Genomic DNA, 23698 nt, shown 5'->3' on the forward strand with positions numbered 1-23698 from the left:
CTGACAAACCTACCCTCCATGAACTCATCTCATTCTTTTTTAACCCTGTTATACTTTGGCTATCACAGCACCCCATGGCAATGAGTTCCACAAGTTAATTATGCATTGTGTGAAAAAAATAAAAGTAAACACGATTAAAGTTGGCAAAAAAACTGACCGTGAAAGAGAAACTGGCATGTCAATAAGCATATGTAATATGGAACAAAAAGGTAAAAACTGATTTATTGATATCTGTAATTTTATTTTTCTAAGCCTAGAAAAAGAGATGTCTGCTGAGCCAGTGAATTAGCATTTGTAAGGAAGCTATATCATCATCAAAGGACCTTTTTCTCCCTAGACTTCTTGAAAATGCACAAATGCATATACACCTATTGCATGCAGCTACCTTGAAAGGACTACTTGGAGATTGGCAGGATATGAACAGGGACTGTCTGATATGATGATTAATTTTAGAAACCATCCTAAGACTTGCCAGGGACACAGGGGCTTAAATAACCCGTTGAGTGGGAGATGGGGAACTCCCATGAAGATCTCCAAGACAGAAAAGACTCAGGCTGACCAGTGAGTGATCAAAGATGAATGATTTCCAAGATACACAAGGTTTTATTTTCATTTTTCTGTAACTAAGTAGGAATGTCTTATCTAGCTTAGTTTATGAAAAACAAATCTAAATACGGTGGGCAAACCATTTCTTTTGTCTTACAAAGCCATTTATATTGCTATTTGAATGGTGGGCTCCTGACTGGTCAATTTCACGCAGAGGGCCCCAAAGAGATGAACTCCTCAACCAGTGAGGAGAGGCAGTGAAGGAGTTCCTAGATCCGCCATCCCCCAATTGACATCCTAATTGGAGGGGCCCAGACAAAGTGTCCTCTCCCATTAATGTGTGTAATGAAGTCCTGCAGTTATGCATTCACCAGGAGAAAAATCTAAGGAGGAGCAGACCTAGTGAGAAAGTGTGTAACCAGCAGAACCCACTGGGCCATGTTCCTCCATCAACTCCCTGAATTAAACCAAAGATTAAAGAAACTATTTTCATGGCTTTCAGTTGTGCATGTTAAATTTCTTGAACAATTTTATAGATGTCTTTTCTATTTAAATGAGTCATTTTCCTGGTCCTGTTTCATACAAAGTAGATTAAAGGCCTAAATTTAGATTCAGAGAAACTTTTACTCACTTAGTTCAGATGCTTTCTTTGTCAGTTTAGGAAATATATTGGAAACATTTATATTCCAGTGTAAGTAAAAAGCCCTAAAGCAAAACAAAAAACAACAACAAAAATGGTACCACACACCAAAACAAAAACAAAATAAAAAACTTTACTCCTCATTTATACTCAGACCTTTCTGTCAATTGAACCATGAGCCAGAGAGTTCTGAGCAAATAAAAAAAGACGGTTACTCACCGTAGTAACTGTTGTTCTTCGAGATGTGTTGCTTCTATCCATTCCAGTTAGGTGTGCGCGCCGCGCGTGCACGGCTCTTCAGAAGATTTTTACCCTAGCAACTCCGGCGGGCCGGCTGGGTGCCCCCTGGAGTGGCGCCGCTATAGCGCAGGATATATACCCCAGCCGGCCCGTCCGCTCCTCAGTTCCTTCTTGCCGGCTACTCCGACAGTGGGGAAGGAGGGCGGGTCTGGAATGGATAGGAGCAACACATCTCGAAGAACAACAGTTACTACGGTGAGTGACCGTCTTTTCTTCTTCGAGTGATTGCTCCTATGCATTCCAGTTAGGTGATTCCCAAGCCTTACGTAGGCGGTGGGGTCGGAGTTAGATGTTGCAGAACGCAACCGCTAAGCCAGAGGCTGCAACAGCTCTGGACTCCCGGACCAATGAGGCAAAGGTGTGGACCGAGGACCAGATAGGTGTACAACACATCCCCCGAAAGGGAATGCGAGCCAGGAAGGCAGCTGAGAAGCGTGAGCCCTGGCGGAATGTGCAGCAAGGTGGCTCTATGGCACATGGGCCGAAACAGAAGAGGTGCAGATGCACAACGTCATTGAAGATGAAATCCTCTAGGAGGAGACAGGTATGCCCTTCGTCCGGTATGCCGTGAGGTGCAGATTACAAGAACCTATTTTCCCAATACAATGAATGTCATAATGGAAGACCCTAAACATACAAAGTGGTGAGAATCTCAACCACTATACTAGGGAATAATTTAAACTTCAGATACTGTTCAGATACTGGGTCTCACAATTTATGCAGACGACGTATGCTTCGGCACTCAGTCACACTCCTTTGACATACTTAAGCGTGTTCTGAATGAAGATCTGACAGCTACAGCCAATTGTCGTAATTGGAGGTGTCTGATACCAAGTGGAATAAGACTGTGTCAAGTGTCTCATACATAATGCACAAGCGGGCAGAGAGTTGAACATAGTTCTCAGTGGTCAGCAAATAAAGCGTAGTTCACGCCTGTCCATCTAGGTGTCACATTGGAATGAACTCTTACATATTGTGACCATCTTACAAAGAAAGCAACTAAGGTCAAAATGTGCAACAACCTGCTCGGACAATTGGACGGAACAACATGGGGCACCAACACCTAAACGTTACGCACTTCAGCCTTGGCGCACTGTTATTCAGTGGCAGATATTGCGCTCAAGTATAGGCTCGCTCAAGTATAGGCATCACACAAAGATGACTGGTGTGCAATTTAATTCCATGATGCAGGGACACTTAAATCTACTCCTCTACCATGGTTACTGGGTCTCTGCAATACTGCTCTGCCCAGTGTTCACAGAGAGGAAAGCGTAGCAAAACTTGTGACGAAATTTTGTGATATGCCACATCTACCCTTAATTAAAGACTTGTTTAATCCACAACATGGTGGTCTGCCCTTGCATCACCAGTTGTGGACAAGTTTACTAGGTGAAGGATTTATGATAGAGGATACATGGAGAGCTTCATTATCTGCAGAGAAAGAGACAAATAATTATCTTGTCTCGTACCCCATGCATCATCAACCCAGGTATGATTTACCACAAAGGCAATGGAGCCTTCTGAACTAGTTTCATACTGGACATGGAATTTGTACTGCTGTGGAATTTTGGTGGCATTTTAGTGACAGTCTACTATGTCAATGTGGGCAGCCATGACACATTTTTGAGGACTGAAAAATTACTCAACTTCCTGGAGGACTTCTTGCCTTGAACATCATTGATAAGAATGCTGTGGCTTGGTTTAACCAGGTTGCATAAGCCCAATAAACTCAGCTGTGTCGCTGTGTGTTCAAACTTAGACTTGCTTCCCTGAAACAACAAACTGAAGTGCAAAACTAGTTTTATCTCCCCTTGCACTAAGAAAAACTTTAGGCAATGCTACTGCTCTGAATAACATTTAAGTGTTACTGAATCCCTGCAGACAATGCTACTAAAGACATGCAACTTAATTTAATATTTTTACTGAAACAAGAATATTTGTCAAAATAAAAAAAATCTTATTTATTCAAATACACATTAGATACAAGATATCTGAATTTCCATGGCATAAATAATAGCAAAGTGGTGGGAAGAATTGTACACTTCCTAAAATGCCTTTTCAAGGAAACATCTGGTTTGTGCTGAAGATTCTTCTCATACTGCTTCTGCTGCTATGAGGAATGAGGAAAAATGAGAAGGGAGAACTCATTATACCCATGAAACTGTAGCACAACTGGGACAACATAATCTATTTGTCACTCCATTTTTATACTTTGAAGCAAGATATCAGATTAAGCATAACAATGGACTGTCAAATACAAAAATATCAGACAGAACAAGCAGATAAAATATTGATTAATTAATGTAGCACAACATGTAGTCATCTTAATCCATGGAAATGCAATTATATGTTCACTATTAGAGAAACCAGAATTACTGCAGATTATCTGCAATGGCACCACAGCATGTGGTTATACAATATGCAAACAACAACTGAGGCATCAACTGATCTCCCGACATGCAACATACTTGAGTAAGCTTTTTTTCCCTCCCCTCTTTTTTTTCAAAACTGAGAATATTTGAGCACCTGGAAAGATAACACACAAAGGACACTTTCTCACCCCAACTGGAAAATATTAATAATGTGCCCTTTTATCTCAATAATCCTTCAACTGCTGCAATTTATTTTGTTGGCCCTGAATCACTAATCACAAGCAGGAAGGAATCTGAATAAGAGATGTTCCCAGGATGATATTGCTATGCCAGCAAGTTTACTGGGTGAGGGAATCACATTTTCAAACAACTGTAACTTTCAAATGAGACACCTCTTAAACTTTCCACAATTCTGTTCTCACCACTGGCCAAAGCAGGTAGACATCCAGCCGATGGGCCTGATCCAGCTCTCATGATGAATTTATGTGGTCCATGGGAAATATTTAGAATCTGCATATACCCAGCTTCCATTTGGGAGAAAAAAAAAAAAACCTTTCTAATCCTCATGATTGAGAAGAAAACCTTCCAAACATGAATCAAGTATAACAGATGCACTACTGTCTGAATCTGCAGACAGCCTGCAAGATGTGAACTTCCCTGCCTACCAATAATCTCACTGGCATGTTGATTCTGAAGCCTAACGATCCAAAGTGTAAACATTAACTTTTTCATTGCTTATTTTAGTGGCAAAATGGGGGTAGAAGTGGGAGTAAAGCCTAAGGGTAAGACTGGGAATTGGAAGTTGATGCAGGAAGGAAATTCAGAAAGAAGAAACGAGAATTGACACAAGAACAGTGAAAAGAGAGAGAACAGAACGGTTAATGAAGAAGCAAGGGGGGGAAAAAAGGTGAGGTGGTAGAGAAGAGAAATATAGCTGATCCTTAAGGTGAGCATATTTTCCACTTGAGTGATGCTGAATGTGGCAATAAGGTATTGAACAAACAACAATAATATAACAGTAACTACAAGTTTAGTTACTACACTAAAGGCTCTATTCTATGCATGATATACTCTAGTCACATTTTCAGGCTTTCCTCCACAACCAAGAAGGTTAGAAACATGATTTAATTTAAAAAAAAAACCCAACAACAAGCTGAGATTTTTCCATAATCATAGGATTTCAGAAGCTGGGGCTATGAGGAAAAACAATATCATAAGACTCACAATAAAACTGAGAGAATTGGCAACACAATACTCTAGCCCATGAATCATAATTAAAAATGGAATTTGTCTTTCTCTACCAAATAAATTTGACTCCTCTGCCAAAGAAATGCACACATTCGACGAAAGTCTACCCAAGTTACCACCGCAGTTTGAAGTCAATGCAGTTACATTGATATAACAGAGTGATATTTGGCCCTACATCATTTAATTTTGCTAAAGCAGCCTTTTTAACCATCCTGCTATTGATATATTGGTAAGGAGATACAACAGTTGATAGATTTTTGAATTACTAGCTGTTTAAAGTTACTATACAAGGAGAAAACTCTGCTGATTGCACTTTGCTCTCATTTAATTTTATCTTAAGAAAGCTTGGATTACCTTTAGGTCCAGCACTGACTCAGTTCCACAGACTCCAGTGACAAGAGAGAAGTAATACAGTATGTATACATCAGTGGATCTTGTTCTACGTGAAAGGCAGCAGTCCATTTTTACCAGCTACAAGGATGTTCAGTACCCTGAATAATCACTTAACACTTCATTTCCTACTATAATAATAATTTTCTTATACATAACTAAATATTTTAAACAGTTTAGTTATTTATAAGCCTAGTTGTGAGTGTCTCAGTGTTTCTGGCATCACAACACAGACTGCCTAGAGTGCTGTTGTCTATTTCCATAAACATTTTCTAGGTGTCCTCATAATTGCTTGTCACCTGTAAAGGAGGTTTCAATCCAATGAAAAATTAACATATGGTGAACAGATGGACTGAGAACAGGCATTTGTCAAGAAAGTACTAGCACCAAAGACATTTTGGCTCCAGTCTTTTAGGACCTTCTGAAAAGACCTACTCAAATCTCCTAGTCACTGATCAGTTAATGAAGAATCTTGCTTCAATGTCAATCTGATCTTGCAAAAAATACTTTCAAGGCCAACTGGAAAGGAGAATTCCTGTAATTCAGATTTGTTGTTAGAGTCCAAAGCAATATTCAGTGAGACTGACAGGCAGCAATACATTGTTTTCGTGGTACCCGTAGTCCCCATCCAGTTACTGGTCTCACTCCTCCACAGAGCAAGCCCATAGCAAAAGCCACTTAATATTAAAAGGTTTTATTTTTAATTTAAAAATAAAACACATCACACAATAAGAACTCTCTCAAAATGTTCCACTACTTACTGAGGTGGTAAAACAAGAGTTGTAGGTTGGGCTTTTGGTCTCCGTTTTGCAGATACTCCCATCTGGTTGGCAGAACGTTTCAAAGACTGTTGATTCAAAAGGCCAGACGCTAACCCTGCATGGTACTGCAACTAGAGAGCAAAGTGAAATCAGCAAAGAGACAGTGCATTAAAAATCCTCCCGTTTGCCCACACAACAGCTACTTGCTGCTAGTAAGACAGCAACTAATACTTTGCACTTTATAGCACCATCCATACAAGTACTTTATAAATATTAAATACAATTTACACTTTACAACAGGTCCATGAGGAAGGACCATTTTATAGATAAGGAAACTAAGCCACAGAGACTAAGTAACTTGACCAAGGTAACAGCCGTTCTGCAAGTGAGCCAGTAACAGAATCAATATTTCCTGCAACCCAGTATTGTTCATAAAACCCTAGAACATCCTCTCTCTCTAATAACCAAGCATTCTGATTTTTTTTTCTATTTGAAGTCACCATGCTAGTTTTATAGGAGGCTTTATCTAAGTGAATGACCTGTGACCAAAATTATAAATTTCTGCTAGACTACTCTTTTAGTCTTGAAAGCAGAACCCACAATATATTAAAAACTGTAGTGTTTAATAAGCTACAGATACAAACTAATTAAGGACAGTATGTTGCGTCCAAGTTGACCTAAATGCTACAGAGGCAGCCAATTTCTCTTAAATATTTATTTCAGATGCCAGGAAAACTGATCCCATAATCTGCTGCTCTATGCAAAATAAATTTGTGAACCTGGACATTTCAGAGACCCATACCAGAATAATAATAATAAATAATAATAATAATAAACCAACCCACAAACTAGATTCCAATGGTCTATAAATATAGGCACATTTTCACGGATAGTGCTCATTAATTCAAAGAAGTAATATTTTACTATATAAACAGATTTTTAATGAACAAGATACCCATTCACAAATAATTGTTGTCGTAACAGATCATACACAATAAACCAAGAGATTCAGGGATCCTTAAAGAAGAGGATCAGGAAGCTGGCTACACTAGGAAAATCTAGTTTTTGTTTCAATTCCTTGTACCTGCTCATTTTGCAAATGAAAATGTAATCTGAAGTAGCAGTCTTCTCCATGCATTTATTTTAGTTGACAGTGAAAGACCATATGTGAAGGACATACGTGAACATGGAAGGCCATTTTACTGAGCACATTCTCAGATAGACATACTGGGGTCCTTATGGTGAAACCAAATTATGAAAAGGATAAGTTAACAATTTAACCTTAACAGTTCTTAAGTCATCCTGATCAATGAGTTCACCCTACCCCAGATTCTGAAGTAAAAAGCACCAGATATTTATTCAATGTTAGCCAAGTGGAATTCTTTCCATATCTGTAGCCCTGTATCAGTGTTTTGTCAAAGCGTCTACACATTTGTTTTGAAAAGGTCAGCTATTTTACGATTTAGGGAAACTAATCTCATGACCACCACATATGAAAGTCAGCGTTTCCTCAGCATAACCTAACAATGTTCAGAAAATAAAATCCATTTACACACCACTGTTCCACAGTGTTGTGACTGAAAATGAAAGAAACAAAACCAATTGAAATGATCTCCTTGAAAATGGCTATAAAATGAATTACGCTATCCAGTGAGCCAATAAGACTTAAATGTCAGTGTTTAGAGCATCCATATTGCTTTTTTAACAGCTTCCTGATTTACTTGGTCGATTTGCCATGTGATTTATACAGCACTATGACACAGACAAAGATGTATAACAGTTTTAATAAAAGCAGAACTACCCTCAGCTAGGGAAAGGGAGGGGTATCAGATTGCTCTAACAACTCATCTTAGACCAATGAATTTTGCTCAAATTTGTTTTTCGCCTACAAATTTTTTAAATGGGAAATCAATGAACGAAAGGGACACTACAAGTCTGAAAGACAATGTTTCAAAATGTCAGGGGCTTAGTTTTTTATCTCCACTACCAGAATTTGCAATGAGTGCAATATGCACAGTGTTTATGGAATTAAAGGGAAAGACAGCTTGGCAGGAGACCTCTTCCTGGCTCTAGAAACATTCCCTTCCCTTTTCTTCATTGCATCTTATTATGATCAGTGCAAACTCAGCCATTTTGTCCCTGCTGACACTACTCTGAAAGAGTCATGCTCTCTGTGCAAAGTGGCACAACAGGTATTTTACCCAAATGGCATCATTTTGGCCACTTGCTCAAAAGACAGAGCAAAAATAGTACTATTACAGATGAATTATTAATATTACCATTTTAAAATGTGATACTATTCAGTGACCTTCTGGTGTATTTCACATTTAGGGGCAAGGTACAAGAAAAGTATGTACCATTTTTTTAAAATTAGTATTCCAGAAAACAAACTATGTCCTTGAATGCTGACTCCTAGTAATTCAGTGACTTTTGCTTAATTAGGTGCGTGCTAATTCTGTGCTTCCAGGAACACAGACCCAACTGTCAAAAACCTATAAGGACCCATTAAATATTAAAAAAAAATTCTTTACAATAAGAGAAAGGGTCAAAGTTAATAAAACTGATAGCCAACTCCTGTCCAATCTCATTTATACATTATTTAAAGCATCACATACTGTATTGTACACAATGCATTTTTGAACCAAAAAGACTGGGAAAATGTTTCCTTAGTCTCAGGTTCTGAAGAACAGAACCAAGGCTGAAGGTAATTCAGATTTATTACTATTTACAAATACAGGATGAGATTTAATGCATATAGATTAATAATGTGCTATATGTACATAAAATATACACTTACAATTCACACATTTATCTCTCAATGTTCCATGAGAGCAACTCTTGTTTCAAAAAGGAGGACCATGAAATGTTCTATAATAGTTCTCTACTTTTCAAAATAATATGTTCATTTTATGGCATGGTCAAATGTGAGCAGAATAAAGGATTGGGGGAGGGAAATACACCTTTTCATCATATCTGGTTATTCTAGGTTTTCTGTTCTGTTACTCCATTTGCAGTTACTCTATTATTCTGGTTTCATGGGCTTTTTAGAAAGTCCCTTATTCCCAGCATGAAATTATCACAGTACAGTTATTATAGGAGCTAATAGAAAACCATTAGTCATTCTATTATCACAGTTTCCTATATAGGAATTATCTTACAGATGGGATATACAACCAATACTGTCAACACCAACTATTCAAAAGTCATGAGTCATACCTTAAAAAAAAAATCAGGTTTATTTACTTAAAATTGTGGAGTTCTTTTATTTGCCTTTTGGTCTCTGTGCCTTTAAGGTGCTTTCAAGAGTTTCTATGCAACCATGAGAGCTAGAAATTCTCTTTAAAAATATGAGATTCGCTTGCAACTGCCTGACTCCAGGAAAATTACCTTTAAGAAAAATCATGAGATTCGCAACAAATTAGTGAAAGCTAGCAACACTGAGTAACGAAGCTGTCTTAAACGTTATCTCAGCTGGTCATTAAAGACACTGCAAAATATATGTAATTTCACACAGTATTATTCCATTGTTTTACTGATTGCACTATCCCTACTTGTTCACTCTGGCATGCAATAGCTCACCGCCTTTGTGATGGAGTAGGGACTGTCTGTGTGAGGGATGGAAGAACCGGGGAGGGCTTTAGATGAGGGACAGGTACTCAGCCTGTAACCTGAGCTAGGCAGGGGGGAGGGAGGTCAACACCTTTGCCAGGGAAGCTAGACAAAGGCAAAGAGCTGGCTGGAGAGGGTTGGGTCAGTTTTGGTTTGGGGCTGGGTGGTTGGAATTCAGGGAAGCCCAAGTTGTGGACTAAGCTTCCTGAACCCCAGAAGGACTTGATTGAGGGGTCCTGGCTGTGCCCACAAGCTCTGCTGTAGCCTGCGTTCCTGTTGTCCAATAAACCTTCTGTTTTACTGGCTGGCTGAGAGTCACTGAGTCCCAGGAAGAGGGGTGCAGAGCCGGACTCCCCCACACTCCGTGACAACCTTTATTTTGCTCACAGTATTACTACTATATATGGTGATCCAGAAAAGCACCTTTGTTGGCATACTTCCAGCATTTCTTGAAGAAAAAAAAGTGATTTGAAACACTTGTATAAATAGTAATTATTAGTATTACTTAAAAACAAAATATTGAAAGAATCATAGCCTTCTCATTAATAAACTGTAAAATACTTGCTATTATTTTTACTCAATTCAAAGCCAACTCACACTCTCCTGGATGGTGAAAAAATATTTGGCTTCTGTAGCTCAAGCCAGCCTGGGATGTTTAACGGAAGACATCGGTCAAGAATGAATTCAATACAAGTAGGGAGAGGAATAAAACCAGTTCAAGAAGTTTATGACTTGGTCCATCCACTCCTTCTGAGCATCAGAGAGTTTGTCACATGACTGAAAAGATTTCTGCCTTCATTCCTCAGAAAAGAATGGTACAGGGTCCCTTAGGGTCCAATCATCGCTCAGCATTTACTGTGAAATGTGGAGTGCTTTCAACTCATTAATTTCAATGGAGGCTGAGCACCTTGAAGGAGCAGACCAACAAGCCATCTCATGAGTTACTTAACTTTTTACATCAAAGATGTGACTCAAACTGATTCGTCACAGACACTCTAAATATTTCATTAAAAGTATTTTGCATACATACCAAATTTCTCCAAATAATTTGTTCTCCAATTGTAACCATACTGTTTCAATAAAAACTGTCCCAGAAATCAGATGCTATGGCTAGACTGACAGAAGTTTCTTTTATTCTGATATTTTCAGTGAATATCACCCTCAAGCTGCTGTTGACAGTTACCGTTTAGCATTTTGCCAGCTAAATGTGTGCAACAGCTGTCAGGTTAAAATATGCAAATACCTGTTGTACCTGAATGTTGACATATTGGACAGTATTAAAAAATCATCATATCAGCCACTCAGGATTCCCCATCATTCAGAAGCACTATTACAGTAACTCATCCATGTAACTTTCAGTTTTGGGGAAATCCAACTGGCTGGTGAGAAGCTAAGCTCTTTACCACCAGTGAAATGCTAAGAATGCAAGTTTGGCCATATAGGGGCACACTAATAGTCCATCTAGCACAACAGCCTGTCTTCTGACATGGCCAGAGCCAGATGCTTCAGGAGGAATGAACAGAACAGGGCAATTAACCAGTGATTCATCCTCTATTGTCCAGTCCCAGGTTCTGGCAGTCAAAGGTTTACCATTAGGATCATATTAGATCAAATGATCTTTTGCTTGTGTTGATCGCTGACAAAACAAGCCATTACACTCCACTTACTGAAGATATTATTTAGCTTGCAGAAACTGAAAAAGCACCTGGAGTATTTGATCATGGCAGTTCACTGTGTGCAATAAATTCACATATTAACAATCCTTAGAATTCTTTTTTGAGTAATTACTTTGCTTAAAAAATATTTAAAACCAGAAAACTCATGTTTGTTCATTCATATAACCCCAAGGTGACTTTTTCCAAAATCTTAATTTTAAATATTATAGGAACATATATGTATATAATATTTTAAATAAAGTGCTTTTGGGGGGGGGGGCAAGAGGGAAGCAAGAGGGAGTTGTTTTTAAAAGTATCTGGTTCCAACTTCCCTGAGAATAGGTGCTTCCTGGAAGCAGTGACAGATCCTTATCCATCACAGGACTTTCTAAGGCCACTATAACATTAGCAAAAACATGCACATTTCTCTCCTTTTAAGATGTACAGTATTTTGCCCCTCATTAAAATACTTCTTGCTTTCAGCTAACAAGGGAGTTTATTATGATAAAGCTGTAATAGTTCTTTTGAACCCAGCTATGAGCAAGCCAACAGAACACTCCCTCGGTTTCATCTTTGCAGACGAACGCAGGCAAGAGAGAAGTTACATTACTTTAATTGATACTTTTTAAAAGCGTATCTCAGATAATGAGGCCAGTTTGGAAATACTTTTTTTTTCCTAAACAATGTTTGATCATTTTAGGATAGCTGAATTCTCAACTTGGTCAAAACAGCATCAATAGACCAAAAGAGCAGGTTCTCCGATTTATTTATTTTCTCCTGCTTAACTATGTTTCAGGCTTTTCAATTAATAGGAAAGCCAGACATCATGTATTTGTTCTAGATTTCCAACTCAATTAGAACACTTTGTTCTCCTTTTCTTTTTTTAAAATATATTCCCCACACTCCTTCCGACCGACTAGGATGCCTAAGCAACGAGTATTGTGCCCCATCTGTGGAGGTAACAGAACTGTTATCCCATTACTTTTCTTCCTTCAAATCCCAGTATTACAGTTGTCCTCTTTTCCTGCACTCTTTGGCCCAACTAGGCTGCAGAACTAAAGAGCTTGCACTTCTATTAAAAATCTCTTCCATGTAACTGCTTCTATTTGTATTGAAGCCATATGCAGCGTGTCACTGCCTCAGTTCCACATGGAACATGCTGAAGAGACCTACATTTGCTCCCCAGTCCTGTAGAAGAGGGATGAGTGGGTCCTTTCCCAAGACTGGCAGATTGGAAAATGCTCTCTTTGATGGCATACTAGGAAAACAAAGTTTGTATCTTTCTCAGTCTGTGTTGTTTTTAAACATTGTTTATTTTAGAATTTCTCTCCTTCATTATGTCTATTTTATTCCATTCTCTCTAAGCACAATATTTATGCTGCAAGTGCTGTTTTAATTAGTGTCAGACTGCAGCCTTCAAGTGTGGTTTTCTCTCTTATTTTCTTTCAAAAACAAAACAAAAAAATTCAGTATGAACTCCTGACTGTAAATCAGTGAACTGATCAACCTTGTCCTTGCTTACTACTTTCAGAGAAGGATTAAGATGTTGGAAAGAAGAAAGGGAAAATTAAGGGGCAACATAACAACTTCACAACCCACCTTAGTGAAAGAAATGGAAGACTTGCAAAACCAAATAAAACAGTATATTCCTGTTACCAAGAGCTAATTAGATTAGCAAAGGAATTCCAGTATCATTTCTTCCTGATATGCCAATATTTAATTGTTGACTGGAATGTTTCTATTTTCAGTCTAATGGGATCAGGTAGATACATTCCTTTTGTTTAAAGCAACAATAATAAAATAAATAAAAACAATCAAGAACTTGCTTCACGCTAATTGAAGAAGTACAAGTCCCTCCTGATGAGCTGTAATTGGAAAATTTTGGATTTTAATCTGAGCAATAATTCATCTACTGCAAGTTTTTGAAGAGACTGAAAAACAAGAGCCAAGTAACAAAAACCTTATATAACGTAACCTTATATGAAGATAATTTCCTATCCTTCCAGGCCTCTACTCTTAAATGTCCATGTGTGATCTGGAAAGCTTGCTAACAGGTGTTTTCATTTAATCCTTGCATTTAAGGCACTGGATTGGTGGTCTGGATTCAGTCCTCAGCTCTATCAAATACTTCTTTTACAGAAGCAGCAAAGAATCCTGTGGCACCTTATAGACTAACAGACGTTTTGCAGCATGAGCTTTCGTGGGTGAAGAAGTGGGATGTCTTGCATCCGAAGAAGTGGGTATTCACCCACGAAAGCTCATGCAGCAAAACGTCTGTTAGTCTATAAGGTGCCACAGGATTCTTTGCTGCTTCTACAGAACCAGACTAACACGGCTACCCCTCTGATACCTTCTTTTACAGAGAGATTAAGAGCATTCAAAGGGAATAATATTTCCCCTTCTTGACTAGGTTATTGTGAGGGGCTCATAAAGGATGGCGATAGAGTCCATATATTTAGGTAGACTTCCAAAGTTAGGCTCCTACCCAATACTAAAATTGCAACATCACCCTAAAAAAAAAAAAAGCGTTGGACCAATAAAAGTTCTGTCCTTCATATGAGATATTACACCAAAGACTCCTCTGCTGGTCTCTGGTTTATGACCAGGCAGAAGTTAACAAATCCATCACACTTTCCTGAAAGCATTGGTCATAGGCCCATTATCCAGATCAACTTTCCATCCCTCTTCTACCTCTAATAAAAGTGGTTGCAGTGTCCAAGTCTGTGCAAGAGACACTGCTGATCATGCAGGTTTGTAAAGTGTTTTGAAATCTACTTGGTCATTATATTAGTAAAATTTAACTGCACTTTGGGATAATTTCAACCTGAAGAGACTATATCAAAATTGAACTATTATCTAGTTTAAAGAAACCTAATATTTATGTTACCCCTTTGGGGTTTAGAGAGCATGACCCCTTTAAAAGTTCCTACACAGGCAGCGGAAGTGCTGATTGTTCCAGAAGAGGAATTGCTGATTGTTCCAGGAAGAGAAGAGTAGAGAGAGGGTGAAGTGTGTGTGTGTGTGTGCTTCATGCATGGAAGCAGTGGAGAACCAGCCTGAAGCCCAGTAGGGATATTATTTTAACTTCTTTAAAGTGCTTCTCTCTATCTCTGGTTGCTTTCACAGTAATTAAAATGCACAATGCTCAAGAATAAAACCCAGAACAAAGATAACGAACTTTCAGCAAAACAAGCAACAACCCTTTAGCCGTCAATCAACACAGACCCCCTAGCCACCTAAGAGGAAAAAAATTAGATGCGTTTTGAAATGAGCCAGGAAGATTAACAAATCCAGACTTTGGTAGGCGAAGAGGGATGGGGAGAAGAGCAAACGTTGGAGTAGCATATGTTGTCTCCCACAAAGATTACGACAACCCAGCTTTATTTACCCTCTGGGCTTGTCACACACGCACACACTTTTATTGTATTGGTTAATATAATTAACCAGGAACAACACCCTGTGTGGACACACTCAGGCTGGAAGAAGAGTGGCTTTTTCCAGATTCATTCATATCACTATAAATTACATTTGTAGACTTCTACTTCTTGAGTAAATAAAATTTTCAGTTAAACATTACTTTTTTTATTCTTCAATACAGAGAGGTCCTACAATGGGATTATCATCAGTCTTTACTTAAGAGTGGAAATAATAAAAAGGTTATTAGGATGCAACCCATGTACATGAATATTTAGAAAGAATATGTTGGACTGCACTGAAGTACTACTGAGTGCAGCACCCTTTGGCCAAACACGCATATGACCATGTGGCTGCCCAGTATATTTCTTCATATGGAGCACAAATTTCTCTGCCTCTGCCTGGAACACCTCTACTAGTTTCAGAAAACATGCTCCAAACAGCTCTGCTTTATAGGTTCTATACTCCAGAGACATTCATCTTGATATGGAAAGATTCTGATGCTTTCTTACATTTGATGGCAGAGTTCCTTGGACTTACAGGTAAGGCTAAGTTTTTGTCACGCATATTTTTAGTAAAAGCCATGGACAGGTCATGGGCTCAAGTCATGGAAGTCTCTGGTAGTCATGGTTTCCATGACTTCCATGACCTCCGTGACAATATCGTAGCCCTACTTATGGGTTAGCTTGTATATTTTAAGTGTCCTCCTCACTTCCAGTGTGTTCCATGCTTCTTCCTTTGGATGAGACAGCCTGGGACATAATAATGGCAATACAATCTCTTGAAATTCACGAAAAATTAAGATGACTTCAGGAATAAAAGCTGGGTTCAGCATCCACATCCATTTATCAGCAAGTAAAGTGTAGAACTGTGACTTAATGGAGAGAGTTCCCAATTCCAAGATTCATTTGGTTATATGTATCAACAATGCCATTCAGGTGAACCTTTTTACATCTTTGTGCCACAAGATCATTTTTCTTCATGCTCAGTCCATGACGCTGGTCATAGCTGATATCAAGCCGTTTTTGTGCAGACTTTCCAGTCCGTAGCAAGACTGACTTTCATGAATTCCAGGATATGTTGTACCTTTGCACTGAAACAGGCCTTCTGACATGAGAAAAAATAATGTTTTGCACTTAATTAGGACATTTAAGACTAGAATTTGAGAGAACAGATTATAAAACTGCAAAACTGTCATCATTTGGATACACTCTAATGAAAACTCATTTTAATCCATTTACAAACTAAATTTTTGAGGATTAAAATTTACTTTTATACAATAAAGGCTGTGTAACACTAATCTAGACTGTACACAGAAGGAGAAACATGTGGCCAAGATTTTCAGAAGTACACAGTGATTTGGGGTGCCTCAATTTTTAGAAGCCCTAACTGAAATGACATAAATGGCCTTTATTTTCAAAAAGTACTAAGAACCCACCTCTAAAAGTTAGGCCATTTAAAGGTGCCTCAAAATTGGGCACCCAAAATATCACTAGTCACTTTTGAAAATCATGGCCAAAAATTTCTCAAGCCTTCAAAGAGTTAAGTTATGAATGCTTTTAGAAAGGAAAACAAAATCCATCAGGTTTGATTGATAAAAGTGTAGTTTTTAACTAAAACTGAAAAAAGTGGAGCTTGGCAACATTTTTCCCCAGCATAATTTGCTTCCTTTGCTTTTTTCCCCATCGGGCTGCACATAAATCAAAGAAATGTTAAAGAGGCCCATATATCACAAACTGGCATTTCAAAACTATTTACAAACTCTATAATAGACAGAGGATGGAACATATAAAAGTGTGACCAGGAAACCTGAATGTAAGTGAAAACCCAGTTCCTACCTTCAATTTGGGGTTAATTAAATTTGGAAATAACTCTTAATTGAAAAGTTAGGATATTTAATCAGAATCCTGATAACTCAGGATTACAAAAAGAAAAAGGAAACAAGTTAATATGTGCCCCCAAACAAAAATAACATGGGTTTGAACAACTTGCCTGCACCATGATTAAGCACCCAAATCTAAAAACTAAACAAGGAAATGATGCTTTAATAAGGTTTGAAATAAGTGTGCAAGCATAGCTGGCATTACACTTGCAGAAAGATTACAGTCTGAAATCATGATTGTGAAAAACAAAAAACTCCAATGCTTAACTGCATAGCTATATTAAATTCTCAAACCCTGAGACCTAAGTGAACAGCATGATACTTTATATAGATGAGGTTTTCTTAACAGTAGCAAGTTAAACAAATAAGAATCTCGTCTCCTCATTTGAAAAGACGGGCCTCGATTATAAAAAAAATTAGCTGTCCATCTGTTTAAATATCACACTCAGACTAGAGAGTGCAAAAAGCACAGAGATGTTTTACAACCAAATCCAAAAAGTATAGTAGTCTGAACTGGTGTAATAAATCCATTTGCTTTGCTAAAACCTCTTTCATTACACAGATTGCTTTCACAAAGAGTAACAGCTATGGATTATGTAATCCTTACTTCCAAGAACAGATCACATATTCTTACCCTTGTCTGCAACACCTGGGTGAGTTAACTGATCAGAGAAACTAGAAAGAGTAAGGAAATACAACACAGTGCAATTTAAGCTAAGAAGTGCTTACTCAGTATTCATTCACTAGTTGACTGAAGTTACCAATAGCTTATATGTAAAGAGCTCAGATACCATAGCAATGGGTACAGTCCAAGACACTAAACAAACAGAAATAGAAGACAGTCACCACCACCTTTTATGGGAGAGAATCAAAACAGTTTGTTTTTTCCCCCTACTATTCAAGATATGCAAGACTTTCTGCATGTACTTAATGATTTTTATGAGTACACAAATGGAACATGCTTTATATTATTTTTCATGGGAAATTATAATGGTATTGTAGGGCAACACAATTAGCCCACAAGATTAGGAGCCTTTAAATGCCCTGAGTCACTCATAGGTCTAATGAAAATCTGGCTTTGTGCTGAGTAAGCAACATACAAGAAACCACTAGCTATACAAAAATACAAAACAAAAAAAAGTGTGTTATGTCTTGTCTGCCATTTGTTTTCAAGGTTTCTTATTTAGCAAACAATGTGTGTTTCAAATGCCAGAATGCAGTATTAAAGAAAGTGAGCACCCAAGTCAGTAATGACCTGAGAAAAAGGCATCAAGGTGCCACATTATCCTGGAGGCCACACTACCTGTAACTACATATCAGTTTACTATAACAACCAATTTTATTTCTAGTTTTACTGCAATAGTTAAAGGTTTTTACAAAGCAGATGCCTTTCCTCCCACACATCAATTAATTTGCAAATGCACTCAGGTTGTAGAAATAATGAAGTTCTGAATGCTTTTCTATTGGCAAGTTTTGCTAACAGGAGGTGGATGCTGTGGGCGAGGTGCTAAATGTGCTGCTGCAATATGCATGCCAAAGGAGAGATACGCCACATGAAACCTGGTCGACAGCTAACAGTGCACACATCAATTATTTCATTTACCCCTTCCCCACCACCAAGAGAAAGAAACAGGATCCATAAAAAGCTTTTTACTATATTTATCTAGATATTTACAACATGCTCTTTGCAGTGACATCTGAGATATTTTTTGCTGTCCCAATAAAAATTTCAGATTTGGAGACCAACATACAGTGATTTACTCATTTCATAACATATATTGTCAATTACTTCAAAAAAGAAAAAAAAAAGGTTATGTTAAAAGAATACTAAGGTTGCAAAGTCAAGCACTAAAGTTAGGAAATGCCTGAAATAAGGTTGCCCATGCAACCAAGCAAGCAGAGGTTATTTAGTCCTACTTTTTCAACTCCCAACTGGTTTCTTAACTTTGAATGAAATTGTCATTGAACTGAACTAGCTGAATAAACTGAAATGAATACAATATTCTTTCTGAACCTACAGAAAGACTGTTGTCAAAAGCTGGTTTAGCATTTTAACAAATTTTGTTTCCAATGTTTAATAAGTGAGTTTCACATCTCTGAACTGGTGTGACTGTTTAAAACTTCAGCAGCAAACATGTACTACAAAAATTACTTTATTTATTTAATTTAAATTATTTTAATAGATTACAGTAAACTTTACAACCTATGTTAAGGCCTACTAATTTCAAATTTAAATTTAATAATTTTTTTCTTTTTAAAAATAAACCTAATTAAAATATCTAATTTAAATTTAAAAAAAAAAATCTTACTGTTTTTTATCTACCTTGCTTCTGCTGCAGTGCGTCACTTATCTTCTCAAATATGGAGCCTTCTCTTCCTAACTCTCCTTCTCTCACCTTGGCTGATCTGTCTCCGCCTTCCCCTGTCCTAGCCAATGCTTCTTGGGTGGTTCCCTGAGTCTTTTCCATTAATCCTTTCTAACTACCTGCTTTGTCACTTTCTCCCCCCCCCCTTCCCTTCTTTCCACTGTCCATTCCCCATTGTCTGCAGGACAAGTAGGACAAAGTAGCTACTCCTAGGCCGGAACCAGCTAACCCACTGTCCCAAGGTGCTTCACCCTGAACAGCTGAACAGGCAGTCATTAATGAACCACCATAGTACCCTGCCTGCAAAGGACATGCTTAAAGCCTTGTCAGCCCTGGTGGGCACACAGAGACATATAGCATTTCATAACAACAACTTCACAATATTAACCAGAATTCATAAGTTGTACAGACAAATTCCCCGCAATGTCATACGCATCATAGTATCTTCGTTCTTCCCAGTTTAACAGATGGAGAATTGAGGTGCAGAGATTAAAGCCAAAATTGTTAAAAGTATCCTCTAATTTCAGGTGCTCAATCTGAGAAGCCTAGGACCAGATTTTTCAGAGTATTTAGCATTGTATGGAACTTTATAAATTCAGACCAGAGCTCCCACTGACCTTAGCTGCAGTTACAAGCGCTCAGCACTTCTCCATAGATGTTTCAAGTTGGGTAGCAAGAAATGAGCAACAGTGGACACCTATGAAAATTTGTGTGTACATGACTTGCCCAGCATCACGTAGTTCACCTCCCAATGACTTAATAAATATCTGCTTCAATTACCTTTGATAAATGAAATAACCGATCATTCGTTTTCTGATATATCTGTAAAACTAAGTTTTCAAAATAAATCACTTAAAAATGCATAGTGTGTACCTTCTAAAAATGAAACCTACATCTATCTCTGAGTTGTGAAGAATATGTATTAAGATTATAACAACCAAGAAGAATGCACTTTTATGTAGAAATCCATGATCAAATCGAGTCTTCCTGACTAGTGATTTAAATAATGATTTAACTCATGATTTAAATCAATTTGATTTATGCATTTCCCTGCCTCAGTTTCCTCACCACTCTTGAGCATTGTTTGGGCATTAGTCATAGTCCAAGTTCACCACCACCAACTGCACGTCACTTTTCCAAATCATGGGAGTGTCTCTCCCCCTCTTATACAGCCAGTTTCCTTCTTTGTAGCACTTATATGCTACTGTGATAAGCACTATAAAAAAAAAAAAGAGACCATGAAGAAATGAATAATTCTGTGTTCAGTGCAGTGTTTGGCTGATGTGTATGTGTAAATAAGGCATGTGGTAACACACTGAAGGATGAAAATAAAACAAAATATTGAATAGCTACTCATTCAGCGAGCATTGTCCATTCCTGTGTACTGAAGGAGGGAGAGATTTGGGGGGCAAAATATACCTTGTGATCATGTTTTTAAAGACATTTAACACGTACCCACAAGAGGGCCAATTTAAGGTTGCATGTCCAACCTTGATTCTTGATTTCCTAACTTCTGAGTGCTTGACTTTGCAACTTTTGTTTCTGATATAACTGTTAATAATGGAATTTTAACCGTTTCAATTTTAAGTTAAAAAGTGAAAACTAGCTAAAGTGGCAAAGAAGCAGGGAGATATACTGGCAAGATTATTAATCCATTTTACATCAATTTACTGTGTTGTACGATCTCAGCATGATTCTGTACATAAAAATCTTCAAAAGTCTGAGATTTCTATATTATTCAGGTACAACTATTTCCATAATTTAAAAAAAGACAACAAAATCTTTTTGGAAGTAAATATTCCTCGATAGTGTTTACAAGGCAAGCACTGAACTTTCTATTAGTGCTAAGAAATGAAAATGGCTAGAAATAGTCCATTACCGTTGTTTACTTTCTTTACTTTTCTCAGCTTGGACAAACAGCATGCAGTTGTAAAAACCATAAGTAATCCAAATGCTTAAAACCGCCTCACTTTTTAAAACCAGCTAAAATGATTTTAGTAATACAGGGTAAGGGAATTTGTATTTTAAAAATATATGATTTTCAATCTGACCTTGTCCCTTTAAAATTTTTATGGCATCTTCAGTTCCAATTTGAGATTTTCATATGGGGCAAGTGAACCTTCTTTCTATATTAAATGCAAGACACTTTCTTGGTATGATCAGTAATATTAATAATGTAATAGTACCAATTTCAGAAGCAGCACTGTGGCATCACATGCATACCTACATGAATGGAAATGAAACCATGTATATCATTGCAACTTTTAATACATTAGGGGGGAAAAGCAGATCCTACATAGCTCAAGTATTTGATTTTTTTTTTCTCTTTTTACCCTACTCGCACATGACCTTGTCATCCCTCACCAACTAACACCAGCATATCTGATTAAAGACAATATGTGCTCTGCTTTATTGGAATCAAAGAAATACAGGGAAGAGAGCATGCTTTTCAGGGCCAAACCCAAGTTGTTAAATACTAAATTTGCACATATCACAGTGTTCAGCTCACTGCAGAAGCACCTAAAGAGCACAAAGCCCCAAAACACTCAAATGACCTGTACTATCCTATTTACTACAAAAATTATCCCAAAATAATGCCAACACCCCAGTTAACTAGTTCTTCACTCTGATATCCTCAGAGGAGATTTAGCTTAGAGACTCAGCCAGCTTTAAATTACTATGTCACAGAGTTGAAACAAAGGGAAATCCTAAACAATTACTTTTACTGGATTGCAAAGTAACTGATATGCATTTGATTTTTCATGCATCAGCCGTCTTGCAGTACCAAGGAACATCCAGGCACTTTTCAATAACCTAATTATCACTTAAGCATCTTCCATCTGAGCCACAGACATTTTAGTTCTTCATTTAAAAAGGAGCCCTCCTTATTTTCTCACACTATACAACTATTAAATACTGAGAGAATCTTAAAAGGAGCAGGAAGCATTGATTCATCAGTGTACCGATTTAAGAGACTAAGCCTTCTTGCTGTCCGTACTTAATTATTAATGGAATAAATAAAAACCATTTATCTTTTGCTTATCAGCAGTGACCATCACAAAAGAGAGGTAAAAAATTCAATTACATTAATGTGGCTACCCACATTAGTTTCTTTGGCACATTCACTACAAGGTAAATCACATGTATCAACAATCAACAATTACTCCAGCAATACTGAACAACTGTGTGGGCACCTTGTGAGATTTGCTTCTGCAGCTTGGTGCTCCATCCCAGCCCAAAGAGTTATATTTCTTCCACCAGACAGGAAATGGCAAGTGACAGTGGTTTCAACTACACCTCTACCTCGATATAATGCTGTCCTTGGGAGCCAAAAAATCTTACCATGTTATAGGTGAAACTGTGTTATATCGAACTTGCTTTGATCCTCCAGAGTGCACAGCCTCACCCACCTGGAGCACTACTTTACGGCATTATATCCGAATTCGTGTTATATTGGGTCGCGTTATATCGAGGTAGAGGTGTACCTATTCTCGCTTCTTTACTGGAAGTAGTATTCCTTTCAGAGTATGAACATCTGTCAGCCACCTTCAGAGAAATATCTTTGGCACCTAGAAGGCCACACACATCTTAGTGGAAGAAAGTGTCTCTTTCTACCCTGCACTCTGCCAAAGACTTGGTGTGACCTTTTGCAAGTCATTTAGGTCCACACTTTCAAAAGGCCACAGATTTTGAATGACCATATTGAAACACATTAGACTTAATTTTCAGAAGTGCTGGGCACACACAGCTTCCACCGACTTCAATTGGAGTTATGGGTGTTCTGAAAACCAGACCCAAGTTATCTCAAGTTTGGGAAGAAAAACAAACACATACAAAAAAAACAAACAAACAAAAAAAACCCATAGTGGCCTCTTCTTGAAAGTGTGGGTCTAAGTGACTTGCCAAGGGTTACAATAAGCCGTTCCACATTTTTGGAAGTTCTATTTCCTTACCTGAAAAACAGGCATGATGTTGTTTGACTGTTGTAAGGTTAAACTTTATTAATGTGTTTTAAATGCTTAGAGATCCTTGGATGGAAGATTCTATTATAAATGCAAGGTAGCATTACCCAATGCATGAAACATACACAGAACTCCTCCTTGGCACAAAGCTCCCCATTCTGAGTACCACTGGCAAAGACAGCCCAACCTGAAGGAATTCATTCAGAGCTTAGGAAGTAGAAAACTTCCAGCATCCACATTTTTGATAGAGATGGAAATCAACTTAGAAATGGCTGACTTGGAAGCTCTCTCTTCACTTTCTCAAGTAAATTAAGTTTTCCTAATATACTAAACTCTTACTTTTATCTAAATCAGAGGTTCTCAAACTGTAGTCCGTGGACCACTGAGTTCTATTCAGGTGGTCCGCGGATAGTTCCCTCTAAGGTGCGTGTCTGGGCAGCTGCACACAAGAGAAAGAAGGGCCACCCACCTAATTAGTGGAGCCGTGCAGGTGTCCGTCCACTAATTAGGTGCCTGGACCCTGGAGAAGATGCACATGTAAGGTGAGGTGGTG

General features: G+C 37.9%; 1 protein-coding gene across 4 annotated transcripts in view; it reads right to left on the reverse strand.

Annotated features, from left to right (window-relative positions):
- MED27 (mediator complex subunit 27) overlaps positions 1 to 23698 on the reverse strand; it is a 161392-nt gene that overhangs the window by 93703 nt on the left and 43991 nt on the right. For all 4 annotated transcript variants that reach the window (XM_044993166.1, XM_044993164.1, XM_044993167.1 and 1 more), the window contains exon 3: positions 6258 to 6388. In XM_044993166.1, coding sequence (XP_044849101.1) covers positions 6258 to 6388 — 131 coding nt within the window. The remainder of the gene's footprint in view (positions 1 to 6257; positions 6389 to 23698) is intronic.

This window comes from Mauremys mutica, chromosome 18 (genome assembly GCF_020497125.1).
Source record: "Mauremys mutica isolate MM-2020 ecotype Southern chromosome 18, ASM2049712v1, whole genome shotgun sequence".
Classification (NCBI taxonomy): domain Eukaryota; kingdom Metazoa; phylum Chordata; order Testudines; family Geoemydidae; genus Mauremys; species Mauremys mutica.